This window comes from Pinus tabuliformis, chromosome 2_1, assembly GCF_031772625.1.
Source record: "Pinus tabuliformis cultivar Carrire ecotype Pingquan chromosome 2_1, CPIR1, whole genome shotgun sequence".
In the NCBI taxonomy this organism is placed as follows: domain Eukaryota; kingdom Viridiplantae; phylum Streptophyta; class Pinopsida; order Pinales; family Pinaceae; genus Pinus; species Pinus tabuliformis.
This window is the reverse complement of record NC_142299.1, coordinates 433,534,109-433,554,410: the sequence shown is the minus strand read 5'-3', so window position 1 is coordinate 433,554,410 and position 20,302 is coordinate 433,534,109. Positions and strand designations below refer to the sequence as shown.

At 36.9% G+C, this 20,302-nt stretch overlaps 1 protein-coding gene across 1 annotated transcript; it reads right to left on the bottom strand.

Moving 5' to 3' along the window:
• Positions 1-4,517: 4,517 nt before the first annotated feature.
• On the bottom strand, positions 4,518-19,236 carry LOC149200747 (microtubule-associated protein RP/EB family member 1A-like). Its single transcript, XM_089402789.1, has 8 exons — positions 18,789-19,236; positions 16,591-16,659; positions 16,396-16,482; positions 13,753-13,859; positions 13,472-13,647; positions 13,268-13,344; positions 12,604-12,717; positions 4,518-5,166 (listed from the first exon to the last, which is right to left on the bottom strand). The coding sequence occupies exons 1-8, from the start codon at positions 18,900-18,902 to the stop codon at positions 4,870-4,872; spliced, it is 1,041 nt and encodes a 346-aa protein (XP_089258915.1). The 5' UTR covers positions 18,903-19,236; the 3' UTR covers positions 4,518-4,869.
• Positions 19,237-20,302: the final 1,066 nt, after the last annotated feature.

The window sequence follows — 20,302 nt, the reverse complement described above, 5'->3', positions numbered from 1 at the left end:
TTTTTATACATATTTAAAAAAAATATATATTCATAATAATGAATTATATATTAAATTTTATTTGAATATCTTTTCTCATTAAAATTGTACTATAAAAAAATTACTTTATTTATTTATTATTCTCTTACATGTATTAAAAAATAATATATTAATAGTATAGTGAGATGCATATTAAGTTCAATTAAATTCTATGTTAAATATAATAATGTTTGTGTATATAAAGGATTACAAAGTTAATATATAAATATTATATTGGATTATATTAAAAATATTATTTATATATATTTCAATTTAATGGCGAACTCCATTCGAACTTTATTAGAAAATTCAAATTCGAATCGAACTTAATCATTGTCGAACTCGAATTCGAACCCGAACCATGTGACATTGTTATTCATATACCAATGTTGGCATCAATGACAAGATCATTCAACAAATGTGAAAATTTCATAGCTTTCAAAAAATAGAAACATGTAGACTAAGTAGGATTGGTATCTACAAAACCTAGTGAGGGTGTGCTAAGACAATTGCAAATTTATGGCATCAAATAAATATTGACTGAAATAAAACCTTACAAAGGATGTTTTGATTGAAAAGGGAAAATAAAAAACCCAAAATTGTTTCATTGATGATTTGGTAAAATTGTTTCATCAATGATTTGGTCATCATCATACCCTAACAAACAAAAAGCCATCAACATAACATGTTTTGGTAACTTAGTGAAAACATTGGTAGGGTATGGCAATGGGATTTTAGCTATTAAGGAGTCCGAAGGTAAAAATGACTACAATAACATTATTTTTCTATGGTTGTTTCTCGATAATTAAGGCTTAGGGTATTTTCATTAAGGGGTTGGGTTTCAATGGGCATGACTATTTGTTGAAGTTTCTAAGTTTACTTAGTTAGAAACCCTCCATGCATTTTATCTTATTTATTTCTACCTACTTGTTATTTTCCTTAACAAGTAATTTACAATGTAAACACTGAAAATAAACACTTAGTGCATGCTTAACATATTACAAATTAGCAACTAAAAGAAACAAGAACAAACACACCATATAACACCATTATTTTTGGACTAATGTCCCCAGAAAAACCCAATGTGGGAAAATCAATGCAGCTATCTGAGAGTTTTCTTATAAAGCAATATCAGAGTACAATTTGAGTGTCGAAACTGGCCTACCCAACAGAGAATTTCCTTAGCAGTAATACCTCTCGATTTCTGACAAATCCACTGGCTAAAACCCCAGATAATCCTTTCAACAACTACTCAGCACCAATCTGCCCCAGAAACCCCAGCGACTGCCCAATCTGGACTGCATCAGCCTCTCCTAGCTCAGCGTTGCACTGCGTCAACCTATCTTGGTCTGCATCAGCGCCAGGAGGCCCTACGTCAGCTTTCTTAGCCTCTACGTCAACTACACTGGCCCCTCTAGTGCTCTGTGCAACACTTAGCTGCCTTTGTGTGGCCCTGCATGAGCACTGGCTGCTCCTGCGTCTCTCTCTCTAACTGCTCTGCTGCTATCTCGACACTATCTTTGCCTTTTTGTCTCTCTGAACTCAATGCCCCTCAACTGTTTTCCCAATCGCCGATTCTATCTCTCTTTGCAAACCCTGCTCTAGAGAATAGAATGACTAATCACTCTGGTGTATTCTCCAAGTGACCCTCAAGCCTCCTCCTATACTTTTCTTGTTGACATCTCAATGGCTGAAATTAAATCCCTAATCAACAGCTAAGATTAGATCTGGCTTGATCTATGTCTTTTGAACCACTCTAACACAGATTCATATTAATACACATTAACATTTTATTTTCCATAAATTTAGACTTAAGGACTCCATTAAAAATATTAATTATTTCTTCTTATACTTTTCATGTTGACATCTCAATGGCCGAGATTAAGTCCCTAATCAACAGCTAAGATTAAATCTGGCTTGATCCATGTCTTTTGGACCACTCTAACACAAATTCATATTAATACACATTAACATTTTATTTTCCATGAGTTTAAACTTAGCAACTCTATTAAAAATATTAATTATTTTAATATCCCTTGATATGTTTAGAATTTGCGCAAACCTTTTCTGGGTATTGGAGATCTCATGTGCACCAACCTCTCCACCAAATTTTGTGGCTAGAGCACATCCGATACTACCCAATCAACACTATTTTGATCATTTCTTAAATTCACTAAAACTTTATAAAAAACAAAATTACTCTATTCAAGAAATGATAAGCTTTCTTCATTAGGATATAATTCTCAGCACACTATGTTACAAATTTTGGGAAGTAAAAGGTTTGGGAAACGATGAATCAAGCCAAATAAGATTTCCCAACCAACGAGATTGTAAGAAGGCTTTCTCTCTAAAGTCAAAAAAGTCAAATTCACATTGGGTATCAAAAGCATCTCTTCATTGTGAATTATGCTCAACTTTTCGAACTAGTCAAGGACTCTGGGCAAAATCAAAGTTTCTTAGTCAAGGACTCTGGGCAAAATCAAAGTTTCTTTTTTTATTTTCATATTGGAATAAACAACAAAGATATGAAAATACCTAGGGAAAGTAGGTAAACAAGATTAATTGGCAACTTTCTAACAGACTTCAAATAGTTTTTTTTGGTGGTCCTTCAATTAGCTTTCACTTTCAAACTTTGGCAAATGAAACATTATTTTCCCCTTTTAAAACCATCAACTTAGTTCTAGACACAACATCATCCAATTGGATAGACACATGAAATTCATTTTCGCACTTTCTATGGTCACCGTGGGCTGACTCATATTCACGTTGATCCACATGGACCAATGCCTAGCTACCACATATTTTAGAATCTCAATGACATGTCACGGTAGCAACGCTCACCATGTCTATAGCTTGTGGGGGCAAAATAGCATGTCTATAGCTTGGGGGTGCGGGGGCGATGAAATAGCTTTTGACCATTGATCCACCTCTCTGTATGGATGCGCCCACCAAAGATGTCAGCGCGGAAAGTGCAAAAGTCAGCGAAATTTAAAATTTTGCTATTTTTATTTAATAGAAAATAAACTCCTTCACATAATAAATTTCTCAAATACAAAATGGTGCACACTAAAAAAAACCTCAAAAATTTCAACCTCCAATATGGCTCGCACTACTTGCAAATCTATTCCAAACACCAAAACTCCATAATCCTTACATTTAATGACATGTAATTGTGATTTTGTTTGACTTATTCAAATTCAGTTTTTTCCATCTCATTTGCTTTGGTATTTTATTTTACTTTTGGTATTTTATTTTACATTTGGATATTGTAATGATCATACAGAAAACGTAACTTAGACACATAAAATTAGGCACAATTCTCTCAATTGCATACTGCGACAAACTGAAGTGTTATACTGTCATTAGTAGTTTCAATTTTTCCAACGCCAAATACATGGAAAGGCACAATAACATGTTAGTTTCAAGCTTCAATTTTTTTTCTCAAAGTCTTTCTGTTTTATTATTTAACTTTAAATTCATATTATTCTCATTTCTTTAAAAAAATCCTGGACATCGACATTCATTTTTTTTAGCACTATTCTGAAAACAAAATTGTAAGCTAATGGAACAACTCTGCGTCACAAAGTTGACTGTAAAGATGTTACACTGATATTGGGAATGTAGTAATGATTTAAATAGATGGCACGGTCACATTCATCATAATAACTCCTTGTACTAATGCTGCTGCTGGTAAGTAACAAAAGCACACAGCTGGAAAGAATTTCCTAGCCAAAGATGAGATGCGTGATGGTATTCATCACTCTAAGTTGAACTTCTCTTAAACACTGATTTTGAATAGCTTGTCTACTTGTACATAAGATTCCATCTCAAACTGATTTTTCACAGTGCTTCTCCTGTACACGAACAAAGTTCCCATGAAAATGTTTTAACAAGGAAAATAATGGTTCCAGATAAAACTACTAATGCTACTGACAGCGACTAACAAGATCACACAGCTGGAAAGAACTTCCTAACCAAATACGAGATGAATGGTGGTATGCATCGCTGTAAATTGAACTCCCTTAACCCTTTCTACTAATGCTACTAATGGTGCACATAGCTATAGAAATTACTTCCTAACCAATACGAGATGCATGGTGTTATCCATCACTCTTAAGTTGAACTTACACTGAGTTTGCATCATCTTGTCTACTTATACATAAGGTTCAATCTCAATCTGGTTTTTCCCAGGGCTTATCCTGTACGTGGACAAAGTTCACATGATTTTTAAATAAGAAAAATAATGGTTCCAGATAAAGCTTTACCTGGTATTTGGTAAGGATCAATTATCCTTTCTTTTGCGCATTAAAGATATAAGATGCATTCCTTTTTAGTAGATTAAAAAAACATACAAGACTAGAAAAAATGACTGCATTCTTTCCTCTATCCCATGGTGGTACACTAAGCTAGTGTCAAAAAATCCTTGTACTGCACAAATATAACCCAAAAAAAAAACTAAGGAAGACAACCAAAAACCTTCCAGACCATCTTCTCGCATGTCAAAAAGTTAACAGAGTAACAAAACTGAATAGTTTTATGTTACATCAATGCTTTTGCAAATATCACAGTAGCTGAGGATTATTTTTTGTAATATAGCTAAGCATATCTACAAACTTCCAGAACACCCTTTGATAGCCTAGAAGAATGAAAATAATTTCATTGTGGACTACATACAAAACTCAGGCTATTAAAGGCCCTTTATCAGCTGGTTAAGTTGTCCATGCAATAGTTCCCTTAATAGTCTTCTTTTGTCAGAAAAGTCATTGCTCCAGTAAGAATATACCATGTTTATGTGCAATCTGTAGTAAAGTTCCAGTGGTCGTATTTTTATGCCCACACAGAGCAGCTATATCATTGCACACTTACAGGGGAAACAGGCTGCACTTGATCACCACTTCCGGTAGAAAAAGCATATAAGTTTCTAAGCTTTTGTGGCGAATGGTTAGTTTGTCCCCCGCTTTCTGATTCAGATCTGTCCACTGGTGTAACCGTATCCATCTCACTTCTCTTGTTGAAGGAACCCTCTACATTAATGTCCTTTGGCCCATTTTCAGGCAACAGAGAATTGTCAAGCATTGCCTGAGCATCAGCAATTACTGAATCATTATCATCTACAGCATACAAAATTTTCTGAATGGCCGCTACCACCTGTGAAGAAATGGACATCAGATTTCAAAGCAATTGAGACTGAAAAAAAATACTGTTGCAATGAACAATTAGTAACATGCCCCCGTTGAACTGTTTATAGCAATCATCAGTTTGGTTGCATGAAAACTGCCAAATTATGTATGCTGAATTTCATTGTATCTAATTTGATTCTATTATGTCTTCTTAGTTTACATTCTTTCATCAATTTCCGTTGCAAGAAATAGGTAGAAAACGGCTTAATTAGGCTCAATTTCCAAAATCTTTCCATGGTGGAGTTAGGTGGGCGTTCAAATATTTAGCGATCTTGCATTATGTCACTACTACAATATTTTTGATATTAATATTAGCCCAGGTGATAAAGAGACTGGCCATAGACATGGCTTCATCCTGCTCTGTAACATGGCGGCATGGCCTAATCACTCTGTAAAAATTGAACCAGAACCCTCTTTAATGTGACTGGCTGGATGTATTTGAGAAATTTCTACGTTTGAGGAACACTTTCAAACTAAGGAAATGACCTTATTATAGATGTCAGACCCTTCATTGGATAGCATTATCTCATTGAACAATGATTTTGATGGGAGATATCCACAAAAGCAAATGATTCCAAAAGTTCAATTTTGCAGACTCATTATGACTGGATGTCATCCTAACTAGACGCTGATAGATGCAGACAGAGATGACTAAAAGGTAGAAGAACCTTGCCACTGGTGGTTCATATAAAAGAATCAGATGGTTAAGAACTCTTGTTGAGATGTGCAATAGATTTCTGGAAGTTTCCTGCCAGTTACCATATGAACAAAAGTTGCCTGTTAATGAGATCATTCGAAACAAGCAGGGTAGAACAGAACTTCGCATGAAATTGAAGAGCTAGAAGGCGTTTGGAAAACATGCTGCCTCCACGCCCTTGTGTGGCCAAACAGGTTCACATTCTCTAGAAACAAGCAAGGTGGAACCTAACTTCAAATGAAATTGAAGGGCTAGAAGATATTTCAAAAATATGCTGCCTTCATGCCCTTGGGTGGTGGTGTTTATTCTCCAAGGAACGAAAGCTCACTTATGGAACAATGAACATCCCGATACTACACTATCTACACAGGTGTGCTTCCCTCAAAGAGATGACAAATTACAAATACCAAGGGATCACATGTAAATCTTACAAACTTCACTCAGTTTATCTCCCCGTCTTTGCATAACTTACGTTCTGTCCCACGGTTCAATAAAACAAAATCTTGTACCCTGAAATTTTGAATTATATTAGTTTTTGCAATTTTTGAAAATGAGTGCAGTATTAGAATAATGCTATTTAGTGTTTAATGCTCATTCTTATTAGCTGTTTCTATTTTTATCTTTTTAGCAGTTTCTTAGAAGAAACTGGTTGTTTCTATTTCCTACTATAAACTTGATGTTTCTATTTCTGTAAATATCTTTGTATTACTTATTGAGCTTCATTTGCTCATGTAAATCAATTCAATTCATTCATTGATTATGGTATCAGAGCTCGGGTATTTTTTTCAAAATAATTTTTCATTGTTTGAAAAATTTTGCTTCATTTCGAAATAGCTCTCTAGAAGTCTGAAATTTTTTACTAGGTGTCAAATTTTCTGAGCCGCAGTAATCAAAGGATTTTTTTTTTTCTTTTTTTTGCGCTCTTGTTCTGAGATCTCCAGTGCCTCAGTACGACCATCGATGAACTTGGGAAAGGATCGGACAGTGCACATTCTGTAAGTTATTGCTCGCCCTCGAACCCTAGAGAGGTTCGTGCTGCATAGAGGCAGTTTGCCAAAGGGCTCATTGCTCTGGTGATTCACCGGCTCCATCCACACAAGTTATAAGGGCCGAATCCATCATTTTGACGGCTGGATAGAGTGGTCGAGGAAGCCAAAATATATCAAGACAATTTTTGCTGGCACCGAGTTTTATCATTTACGAGGGCAGAAATAATTAGAGGACGAATTTGCTCAGTGCGAGGATCACCGTGTTCTGTCCAACATCGCAGGCACGTCCGACGCTTCACGCAAGCTCTACAGCGGGCTCCACGTGAATTTTTTTTCCCGCACATCAATTCGGTTGGCGTCTCAGACACAGCAATCTCCATGCTTATCCATTCGACGCACCTTCCATATTTCTAAAGCCATGTACTGTGCAATATATTTATCAGTTTGGTGATCTATCTCTGCAACCAAGTTCAGTGTCTTCTTTACAAGATTTGGCATTGAGTTCTGCCTGTCGAAAGGTTATCTTCAGGAGAAGACTGTGTTCATTTGCAGAGGATAGTTCCAGTTTATGAGACTATTTCGACTCGGTCTAGTTCCTCCGATACAGCTCTTTTGGGAGGGGTACGGGAATCAATCGTGGGTTCTGTACAGTCTTCGCAGGTTTCTCCTGGCGGTTTGCATTCAAAACCCAGCGTCCGACTTTCTCCTAGCAGTTGTGCTATATGCCTTGAGGCAATAAAACCAGGAATTACTGTATCGTTAGAAGTTGTTCGTTGTGCTGCAGCAACAGTAAATACCTCCGCAACATTAACCGCGACCATCCTTCGTGGCTCAATTTTTATCGACCAAGGTATTTTAAATAAAATTTATTTGTCGAAAACTTCTTCCGATTACAGATTTGATGTGGGTTTTGTGATATTTCAACTGGGTAGTCGTCAAAATTTTCTGGGTGCATCGTTTTCCATGCCTCGATTTTCGAGTCAACGGATTTGAATTTTGTTTCCAGCACCTGTCAAATTTTGTCCAGATCAGTTGACATCTGCATTGAAATCTGTGCCAGACTTCTTTGTTGTTTTCTGTGTCTTGGGAAACGTGCAAATGGCCTCGTTAACTAATCTAATGTTGGAAGGCAATCAACGCTTTAATGGCACCAATTATAACATCTGGAAACAGAGAATGTTGACCATTTTTGAATATAGGCGTCTTGATCAACTCGTTCTGAACAAAGAGCTTCGTCCTGGTATAGTTGGCACCGATCAAGATAAGTTTGATGATCGAAATCGAGAGGCCGTTATGCTTCTCAAGCTCTCTGTGACTAATGATCAGTTACCGCAGATTCCTTCTGGCAAGATAGCTGTCGAGATCTGGCAACATTTGAAGGAACTGCACGAGACATCCGACAAGAGCAGAGCTTTCTTTCTCAAGAATCAGTTGTTCTCCATCATGATGGACAAACATATGTCTTTACAGGAACATCTTAACAAGATTAAAGACATTCGAGATCAGCTCGAAGCCATTGGTCGAACCATGGAGGAAGAAGATATGGTAGTCATCACTCTGAAAAGTCTACCAAAATCTTATGAGCACTTCATAGAAACACTCAACATTACCTCCACTAATGTTGATCTGAAGTTTCCGGAGTTATGCACCAAACTCATGCAGCAGGATCGTTGGAAACAACAGTTTGGTAGTGGTGCCTCATCAGCCTCCTCAAAAAATGCTTTTGCTGCCAAATATCAGTCCTTTCAGCAGAAAGGTTCTTCTCAGTTTTTTGATCCTACTAGGAAGAAAAATGTGCAGTGTAATTACTGTCACAAATTTGGCCACATGAAGAAGGATTGTCGACAGAGGATTGCTTCTGAACAAAAGAAATAGCGAGGGTCGTTGCAGAACATTCCGAGCAGACAGAATCTGCCTTTTATGCCTTTATGGCTAAAAGGTCTTCAGATCATGTCCCGTCTTCGGCCTGGTACATTAACTTTGGTGCATCACGCCATTTCTCTCACAGGCGTGACTGGTTTATTGACTTCTCACATTTCAGTGATTCAGTAGTATTCGGCGGAGGTGAAGAGTACACAGTGGTTGGCAAAGGTATAGTTCAGATCCAATCTGGTGGGCGCACACTCATCTTCCTAAATGTGTACTATGTTCCTCGTATGGAAATTAATCTACTGTTTGTCAGCCAGATTATGAGGAACTCCCCTCAGCTTGATGTAGTGTTCAATGCGCACAAGTGCTCCATTATCGACAGGGACACTAGTCTTACGGTTGTTGTTGGCCTAGAGGATCATGGTCTATACAGGCTTCTTGACACTGGAGATTCTCCAGAAGTAGCTCTAGCAGCTCGTGTTTCTCCCATCAGCACTCTATGGCATCAACGATATGGGCATCTAAACATGCAGTATCTCTCTCAGCTCTCTCGAGAGGGACTTGTGTCAGGGTTACCTGATATTCAGACTCAACAATTGGGAGTATGCAGCGCCTGTCAAGCTGGCAAGCAACATCGGTCTTCATTCAAGGATGGAGAATCTTGGCGCGCATCTAAATTACTCCAGTTAATTCATGCTAATATTTGTGGTCCTATGCATACATCCTCTATTACTGGTTGCAAATATTTTTTGCTTATTGTAGATGTGATTTCAGTAGAAAGATGTGGGCGTATTTTCTAAAATATAAATCTGATGTATTTAGTATCTTTCAGAAGTTTAAATCCTTAGTTGAAAAAGAGTTTGGCTGTAATATCATAACTCTTAGGACAGATAACAGGGGGGAATTTTGTTCTTCTGCTTTCTCCAACTTCTGTGATACTCATGGCATCAAACGTCAGTTAACTACACCCTACACTCCTCAACAGAACAGTGTTGTCAAACACTACAACCGTACGGTTGTTGAAATGGCTCGTTCCATGTTACAACACAAGAATGTTCCGAACAAATTTTGGGTTGAAGCAATATTTACTGTTGTCTATCTTCTTAACTGATCACCTACTCAGGCTGTTAAAGGGAAGACTCCCGAAGAGGTTTGGTCTAGCCAAAAGCCTAAGATCAATCACCTTAAAGTATTTGGCTCAATGGCATATGTTTGGATTCCAGCTGCTAAGTGCTCTAAGTTGGATTCCAAAAGCCAAAAACTCATGATGACAGGGTACAGTGATCATCACAAGGCCTATAGATTGATAGATATAGCCACTGGTCGTCTTAGCTTTAGTCGTGATGTAGTATTTGATGAAGATAGAGGATTCTTTCAGTCCCCTCCTTCTGAGCAGTGTTCTGAGGATCAGCCTCACAGAGTTCTTCTTCCGGTAGGTCCACCTAATGGGAGGGATGATGCAGCATCAGTATTTGATGATGCACTACCTGAACTTCATCTGGAAAATAACCCTCCTCTTGCTACTCCTATTGTTCTTGAGCCTTCTCCATCTCCTCCCGATATTGGTTCCTCTACTCTCCGGCCTAAATGGTGGGCTAAAGCCTAAAACCATTGGTGATCTCTAGGATAATGAGCTCCTTGAAGGTAAAACTTCTAGAGATAAGAGCAAACAACAATCTACAATAAATTTTGCTCTTATGGCTAACCTGCACAGTATTTTTGAGCCTCAAACCTATTCAGAGGCTAAGGGTACACCTGAGTGGGAACAGGCTATGGAAGCTGAATTCCAGAGTCCTCAGAAGAATCAGACTTGGACCCTTTCTGATCTTCCTGCAGGGAAAAAGCCCATTAGCTGCAAATGGGTGTATAAAGTGAAATACAAAGCAGACGGAACCCTAGACAAGTATAAAGCTCGCCTTGTTGCTCAAGGTTTCTCACAGAAGGAAGGAATTGACTATGAGGAGACCTTTGCTCCTACAGCCAAGATGAGTACCATACAACTTGTCCTTGCCTTAGCAGCGCAGTTCAATTGGAAAGTCCATCAGATGGATGTAAAGAGTGCTTTTCTAAATGGTGACTTACAGGAAAAAGTATGCATGACACAGCCTCCAGGATTCAAGGTTGCCGATCAAGAACAGAAAGTCTGTAGATTAGTCAAAGCACTCTATGGTCTGAAACAAGCTCCTCGGGCTTGGTACATGAAAATTGATCAGTACCTCACAGATCATGGTTTTCAGCGGAGTCCATCTGATGCAAACTTGTATATCAAGCACAATGATGATGATATTCTATTTGTGGTTGTCTATGTGGATGACCTTATCATTACTAGCAGTTCAACACATTTGATCCATGGGATCAAACAAGATTTGTGCAACACTTTTGATATGACAGATTTAGGACTTCTTCATTACTGTTTGGGGGTTGAAGTCTGGCAGACTGAAAACAACATCTTTCTCTCTCAGTCCAAGTATGCCAAAAATCTTGTGGACAGATTCAGAATGCAAGATTGCAAACCTGCCACGACTCCTATGGAACCAGGGCTCAAACTTTCAACGCAGTGATCCTCAACCCTTGTGGATGAAACTTTATTCAGGCAATTAGTGGGCAGCCTCATCTACCTTACTGCCACTAGACCTGACATCAGTTTTGTAGTGAGCTACATTTCCCGCTTCATGTCAGCGCCTAAGGCTGATCATTGGATAGCAGCGAAGCGTGTGCTGTGTTATGTGCGTGGCACTCCTGATTGTGGACTTTTGTACACTCGAAGTTCCAATCCTATACTCAGTGGTTACACAGATTCTCACTGGACCAGTTCGGTTGATGACCGTAAATCTACAGCTCGGTATGTGTTTAATCTAGGATCCGGTGCTGTCACCTGGACTAGTAAGAAGCAGCAGGCAGTGGCTCTCTCCTCAACAGAAGCAGAGTATCGGGGAGCAGTTAAGGCATCTTGTGAGGCAGTTTGGCTTCAATGTATGCTTGCGGATATGCATGTTTTTCAGACAAGCCCTACTCCCTTGTTCTGTGATAATCAGGGAGTGCTCAAACTTGCCAAGAATCCAGTCTTTCATGAACGAACAAAGCATGTAGAAACCCATTGTCACTACATTCGCCAGCTTGTTGAAGACGGATCCGTTCAGTTGAATATGTTCCCACAACGGAGCAGCCCACCGACCTCTTCACTAAGCCTCTTGGTCCTGATAAGTTTGTAAAATTCAAAGGGTCTATCGGTGTTGTAAATAGATTGAGCATTAAGGGAGGGTATTAGAATAATGCTATTTAGTATTTAATGCTCATTCTTATTAGTTGTTTCTATTTTTATCTTTTTAGCAATTTCTTAGAAGAAATTGGTTGTTTCTATTTCCTAATAGAAACTTGATGTTTCTATTTCTATAAATATCTCTGTATTATTTATTGAGCTTCATTTGCTCATGTAAATCAATTCAATTCATTCATTGATTATGCACAAGGTGCTCGTCGTTCTGGTAAGTGTTCTTCACATTTTCTCATGGTTTTCAACAAATAATGTTGTGGTACTCACTACCTTTTTTTCAACAAGGAAAACCTTGTGGGAAAACTGAAGTGTTGCTTCCCCGCAATCATGGATGGCATCCATAGTAAACTCATCAGCATAGACCACTGCACTTCACCAAAGGGGATTCAAACCAGGCACCTGCCAGCACAGAACTAGCCAAATGCCCAGCAACATTGCCAACAAATGGTTGAAATAACCCCCTTGGACTATGGTACCTAAGTTAAAATAACCTCGAAGCTCATATTATCTAACAAGATCCCAAAAATCAACCAAAATCCTAAAAAAAAGATGTCATTAATTATATATAACACATACTGGAAACTGCTCCAACTCTTCATTTTGAATTAGGATTTCTATATCTCGAAGTTTAGCAAAGTAGAAGTCCCTTTCCTTCTCCAAATTGCTCACAGAAAGCTTTAATTCTACAACCTGCAGCAGCACAGCAGACAAACAAAATAACAACCAATTAGCATGTCAGAATATGCAAATGCACTCAGACAAGAAGATTTCCAAATACTATTAACGATCACATAGCTATACCAGCTGAATTTTTTTTACATTTCAAATATCAATAAAGATTGAAGAACTAAGATCCAAAAATTGTTCAGTAAAGTCATGATGATTGAACAGCAAAGAAAAAACGACTCAAAAACCTTCACAACCAAAAGAAAGATGACTAACAATTATAATCAGTTAACATGCTTACATATTCTCATTCCAGAAATTCCAAGAATTATATTTAAAATAAAATTCAGAAATCCTTTCCACGTTCCATAAAAGAAATACCGATAGAACCCAGCTTGATTTTATTTGTACTAATTTAGTTTATCAGCTCAAAGAAAAATTTTGGAGCTCTCGGGTCATCAACAAATTTGGTAAATACTAAATACAAAATTAACTAATCAACTACATTGGCAGTCTTTATAAACGAAAAAAAAAGAGAAGAGAAAAAAAAGGGAACCTCCCCAAATTAGTATACCTGTTCAGTCACAGCTTGAACGTGTTCTACAGAAACATAGCCAGGAGGCACTGAAACATGCTTCCCTTGCTTACTTCCTGCAAATAAGAAAAATATAAGGACAGTTAGACAGTTCAGTGGAACTGCTCACTAATAGATGTTGCAGAACGGGAGCTCCTGACCCAAGACGATGAGTATATTTCTAGTTATAATGTAGTAACCAACCACTTGGGCCAGCCCCAGATCCATCTGTACGTCGAATTGCTGAAGATGAGCTAGATTGAACTGATTTTAAAACTCCTCCAATGCCCTTGTTCTGTGATGAGCATTGCATTGAAGACATTCCCTTTCTGTGGACTTCCTTTCCTCCTTTACATCTTCTCTCCACGGGATTATAATTGCTACAGCAAGAACACAAAATCTATTACTGATAAATGACAATACTCATAAGGAGGAATCAGCAATCTCCACTAGGAAATAGTTGAAAGTCAAACCAGGCTTCATACCTATTCATTATTCCACCTGTTGCAGAATCACAATACCGCTTCAACCACTGGAGAAGCTCCAGATTGTCCAACGGCCGACCTTTAACAAGTTTATTAACCTCTATATGCTGCTCAATAATCAATGTTTGCCAGCATTTTACACATAATATACAATGAACTTTTAATCCAAACAGTGCCTTGAACGAATAAAAAACTAGCAAAAGCATAACCAGAAAAGAATCAAGTGGACAAAGCAACATATTCGAAATGTCTGACAATTTTCATATATACTTGATCGCACAAAACAATGACGACAGTCAAGCTAAAAGTCTCAATGCATGTCAACTGCCAAAATGCACAAATCCAAGCATCACAAAGGTCAGCTATGCTTGACCGTCAAAATACCCACATGGATCAACTATAGGGTATCCTGTGTAGTAACAAACTATGCCCTCTTAATAGCATAAGAAGACAACTTCATTACTTTGCCGCCTTCCTCACGTAAGAATAGATCTAAATTCTTTGCTAAGATATTCTGTGAGCAAGTACTCATTTTCTGCTGGCATTTCCCAGCGTGCATTCCCCCTTTCCTAAGTCTTGAAATAGCTATATAAAACATTACCATCAATTTCAGCTTATGAGACAGGAAACATATTTTTCAAAGAACGCTTTGCGTGATGGCCCTTTTAAATTAAAGTAATGGCACTGGATTACAATTAAATGGCATGTTAAGCTGAAATAGAGATCTTCTAGTCTGTGTCTGTTCTTGAAGATCCATAAAACCTTATTTAAGAAGAGCATCCAGAGGGCAAGCAACAGCATCAAATTGATTGGAACAGGTTTATCTGCTTGAGTGGATAAAATATATAACAGTTGTCTGCAGAAATGGAAAGCAATTATGTTCTAATATTTTACTTTACCTCTAAGTATGTTGTAAGTCTTACCTATAAGCTAAATTCCCCAAATTTTCAAAGAAAACAAACTAGTTCAGTTGTAATAATCAAAATTCCTTACAAGCACTGCTGAGAACTATTCAAAGTCAATAGGATGTCCTAAAGGTCATGGAAGGTTAAGATGTATACTGTGCAATTCACGGTAGAATAAGCATATGACACCAGAGAAATATAAAAATTTAAGTTGTAGTTGCTTAGAGACCAAACAAAAATGGTTAATGTTTGCACATAAACATGTTAAACCTCCAATCACAAGGGGCTCAATAGCCTTCTCACACTAATAGTTTTATCCAGAGAAGAAAAGGACTACACTTAATTTGGCCCATCACAATCTTGGAAAGGCCAATTGATACAACAATCTACGTTTGTGGTGACTGATCATGCCATTTATACTTTCCTCACAATGCTCCTTCCCTAAATTTTGCGAGAGGGAATTTACATAGATTGTGATCTCTTGATCTCTTGATTCAGCACTCTTCTAATCAGTTTGATCTTTTCGCATTTGAGATTGAGCACGACGACTCTAACATCGGATCAGAGCACGCCATCAACTGAGCCCTTGATTTGATCAACCCAGAGGAGTGTGTTGTACAAGGGGGATTAGAACAAAGAAAACCTGAAGTTGATAACTTTCCACTCCCTAATATTAGCACTAAAGACAGCATTATTTGTCATCCACAATTAATGTGAATTCAGAAATAACCTAAGAGATAAGGTATTATGTATGGAGATGTATTGAAATTTGTGAATATATGATTGTTTAACGATGATAAAGTATCTCATGCCTACTCCAGGAACATGGACCTTCTTCAGCTAAAGCAAGAGTTGATTAAAATTGAAATCATTATAAGGTAAATGGGGCTATAATTATTTAATCACGCCCTCATTCTGAGCAGCTTGGTTTTCAACTTGAAAAGTTTCTGAGCGGCCTTCTTGCAGACAAGGGTTCCATTAGTGCGTTTAAACTATAATCACGCTTGAAACTGTTTTAATTCACGTATGACTATTTTTCTGTTATCTATTTTAGTCATTTGCTATTTTTTTAAGTTTTGGTTCCATGGTTCTCTCAAATGTCTACATGGCTGCCATCAAAAATCAACTTCTACTTCTAATGGCCTTCCGATTTCTTATTCTTTGGATCATAACAGTAAATTGTCCAAAGTCAATAAAATGCCCTGCAAGGAGATTAAACTACTTAAGCCACACCTTCTGATAAATCACAGTAGAACAAGCAATTCCTAGCAAAGAAAGTTTGGAAAAATTATCTAGCAGCTGACAGAGAAAGGGTTATGCTTCCACGAAACAGTCAAGTAAATGAAAGCTCCCAGCCGTTAAAAGTTCTAAATTCTAATAGCCAGCTCCTACACAAAAATAGATGAATTACTGTCATTCCTAACCTTAAAGAATAAGTGCCCAAAAAGATCTTCAAATTTCTACTCTGACACTGTTTGCTCCTTGCCCTGCAGTGCTGCTTACTTAATTGACATCTTTTACAATGGAAGTTTAACTCAAGATTGGGACTAAAACAAGAAACAGAGTCCTAGGTTATATTTTCTCAACTTCTTTACTGCATCTTTATTTCTTCATCCTAGCAGTTGGATCTATTTTACTTGACCAGAATGATGATCAGGAAAATGCTATCTCGTTTCTCTGTATACTATATACAAAACAGTGATCTGAAGTTAAGATCAAAGGCAAAATGCTAACATACCTTCTCTATCTTTAATTTTGAAAATACTTCTTGCAGCAATTTGTAATTCTGGATCATATCGTATTCTGTCTTTGCCTCGAAATTCACCTAATAAATAGAAGAACACAATGAAACCCTGGGGTGATATCAAACTTTCAAGCAAACCTCATTCCATTTGGCATGGCCTTCAAAGCACCAGAGTAGAGAAAAGCGAACCTTGTGCATAGGGACAACTCCTGGGTGAATCATATCCATCATTTGGCATTGAACTGCACCTGAAGCTGCCTGCACGTAGATAATCATAGGTTTAAATATTTATGGACCTTAAAATCTGATAGTCATGAAAAGAGAACTTGCATTGCATTCAATATGCGGCCTCCACAATCAAGTTCGAATTTATTTATTTCGTATTTTAGTTTAACGCAGTTAAAACTTGAAATCAACTAACTCAACCCACACACATGAATTCAATTCCCCACAACAGATTGCATTATTAAGATGGTCTTCGAAGTTTCCTTTCATTTCCAATAAATTGATATTAAATGCAGCACACGGGGACAATTGGCAGATTGTAAGTTGAGCAATTACAGAAGACATCATAACAATAGAATACTTCTATTATTGTAATTTGAAACTCATTGTCTGATATGTAAGATCCATGCCAATATTGTCTATATGTTTACTAGAGCATGCTGCTGGATAAGATAATTTTAACGATGTCCAAAGAATGGCTACAAAAGTAAATCAATAACACTGTTAAGTATAATAGTGCTGATAGAAAGTGGGAGCGTGAAAACAGCTCCAATATAAAGCAAGATGCAGAAAGTAAAAACTAGGTTAAAGCTACAGTCATGTAATCGTATCCCATTATAATCCTTATACCTTACACCTTTCTGCCTTTGAACTTTTCTGTACTGGATCTCACACACAGCACGCATTTAGCTTGCTATGACTCTAGCAAATATAAGGAAACACAGCACGCATTTAGCTTGCTATGACTCTCTAGCAAATATAAGGAAACACAGCACGCATTTAGTTTGCTATGACTCTCTAGCAAATGTAAGGAAATACTTGTAAAAGCGAATGGTATGCGTGACCGGAATTGAGTTCATGAGTGAAAAATTACTCTATAAAATATGTGGGACTTACAGCTTGACTGGATTTAATGGTTAAATATATGTGTTTCTTCATTAGAAGTTACAGGTATTAGAGGTCACAGGTATTAAAGGTCACAGATTCAAATCCAAAAAGATAGAGCATATACACCTCCATAAACTTTTAGCAATCAAATTATTGCATAAAGATATTTTCCTATTTCTCAAGAATTACTCCACAACTTGGAGTCTGTCATCCCATCTAGATTTGGGATATTTTGAAATTGGCTAGAGTGTCATAACAAAGCTCAAGCACTGTGCCACATTGGTTCAGAAACATAGGGTTCATTGGTTCATAAACATAGTAGGTTAAGGATAAGTGTTTCCTCATAAGAGGTTACGGGTTCAAATCCAAAAGTGTAGAGTATGTACACCTTCATTGAATTTTAACAGTCAAATTGTCATATAGATATATTTTCTTATATTTTCCTATTTATTGAGAGTTACTATGGAACTTGAGTGGATGTGGACATTATGGTTAAGGATATGTGTTTCCTCATAAGAATGCACATGTTCAAATCCAAAAGAGTCCAAAAGAGTAGAGTATGTAGAAGATATTTTCCTATTTATGGAGAGTTACTCTGCAACTTGATCCATTGTACCATCTAGATTTGGGATGTTTTGATATTGGCTAGAGAATCATAATAAAGATCAACTACTGTCAAACATCGATCCGGAATCGTAGTGTTCCTTCTTCCCTGGATAGGAATCGGGGGATAAGCAGCTCCCTTAAAAGAATGTCACATTGGTATAGCCTGCAGCCCTATATGCCCTACTATAATCATCACAAAATTCTCTCAGAGACACCATTGTGAGAAATTTAAAACTGGGCCTCTCAAGACACAGCCATAATTAGCAACAAAGCCACGAGACCAAGGACTCAAATTATCTAATGTCTGTAACCATACAAGCCCCCCACTGTTTCTTATGGCATCTAATGGTTCTAGCAGTCAAGTATGATGAATAACATTTTAATAATTCTGATCCTAAAAATGCAAGCAGGCAACCATCCATGACAATGAAAATTTTCTGCATTAATGCTTAGGTTCGATCTGGCTCCCATTGAATACAAGAATCCCACCGAGACTGAAAACACGTAAACACAAAAATTAATTCTCCGCTATTTGCTGAAATAAGTAAATTTTCAACAAAAACATAAAAAGATGACAATGTAAACAAAAACCACCTCCACCCATTTCTCAGTTTAACAGATAGAACAGAAAAATAAAAAGGGTAACTTAAAATTGGTATGAGGAATACCTCCTCGACTTTCGCGAGGTTGAGTTGCAGAGTGGAGTTGATCCATGACAGAATCTCATTCCTGCCTACAAAATAGGCACTGTCCATCATCCCTATGTTTGCTGCTGCAGCCATCTCGAATGGCCAAGAAAGTAATCTCTCTCTGCAAGAATGCCCAACAAATGTATGTGCCTCTCTGCAAGAATGCCCAACTCCCAATCACCCAAATGCAGTATGTATGGAGTTTAAAGGCTGCAAATAAAGCTTTATATATCCAGAATTACGAGGAAAGCAAGGGTAAGTACTGCCCTGCTTCAGATGCACTCAAGAGCCGACTAGGAATATACAGTGGGTATGAGGATTTGGGTCAAGGGTATGTGGAAAGCAACCCCAGTGATTAAGGGTAGGTATTAGTGATTAAAGGGCAAGTATCAGTTAGGAGAGGGCACAATCAAAGCACATTAAGCAATAAGTACAGAGAAATGAATATCTTAATCTTGGAAGTAATGGGGCCTTTTATAATGCCTGACGCTTTTATGTGGGGTAAGGGTTTCAGAATATTTCATGCCACATGGGATTAGGTGATTCGTATATGCATAAATAAAGCTTAGCTTTCAGACACACTGCTTGAATTTGACGCTCACCTCAGCCAAATGTATATGACAGCTAAAACCTTTCAATACATTCCACTTTCCAAGAGATATCCATGTGCACATTGTTTTTACACATATGATACTCGAATAAACTTATTTTTAATGAGAGAATTGGTCTTCCAAAAGTGCTCAGGTATTTTAATGGCGAAAACCAAAACCAATGTACTTTAAAGCGATCATTTTATGCGTACAGAAAGGTGTTCTCCGTGGGAAGTGATTCGCATTTGCAGTCATTGTCCAGACTCCAGAGCAAAGTAATATTTCAATTTCCGCGGCGCAGGTTTGGATTTAGTTGTTTTGATTTATTGGAAGGTGTCAAGTTTCCAATGTGTTTCCATAAATATTTTTATCAATTATATTTTTATTTTAGTGTATTTATATTTTATGATTGTCATGATTAAGATTTACCTGTTTATGAATCTGTGGTAACTTTTTAATTATTGGAATTTATAACCATAACTTAAAATTCCAAAAAAATAATAAATGGTTTAACTAGTATATGAACTTTAATAAATTGGTTTATTATTATATGAAATTTGAAATTTGGATGGGGATGAATTTTTTTATATATTTAAATTTTTTTCATAATTTTATAAAATTTAAGATTAAAAAATGATTCACGGATGCAGCGTAATTAGTGATAGTATATGATGAAGTATTATGTAAATTATGAGAATGGTTTATTTTTTAATTTAGAATTTTTAGTTATTTAAAATATATTTATATTTAGTTAGTAACTTTTATTACTAATTAGTAATTTAAAATTTATTTATTTTAATATATATTTATAAATTAGTTAATCTTTTAATGTTTAATTTAATAAGAATATAACTAATTTTCAATTTAATGATTAAATCGATTTAACTTATTTAATTAAACAAA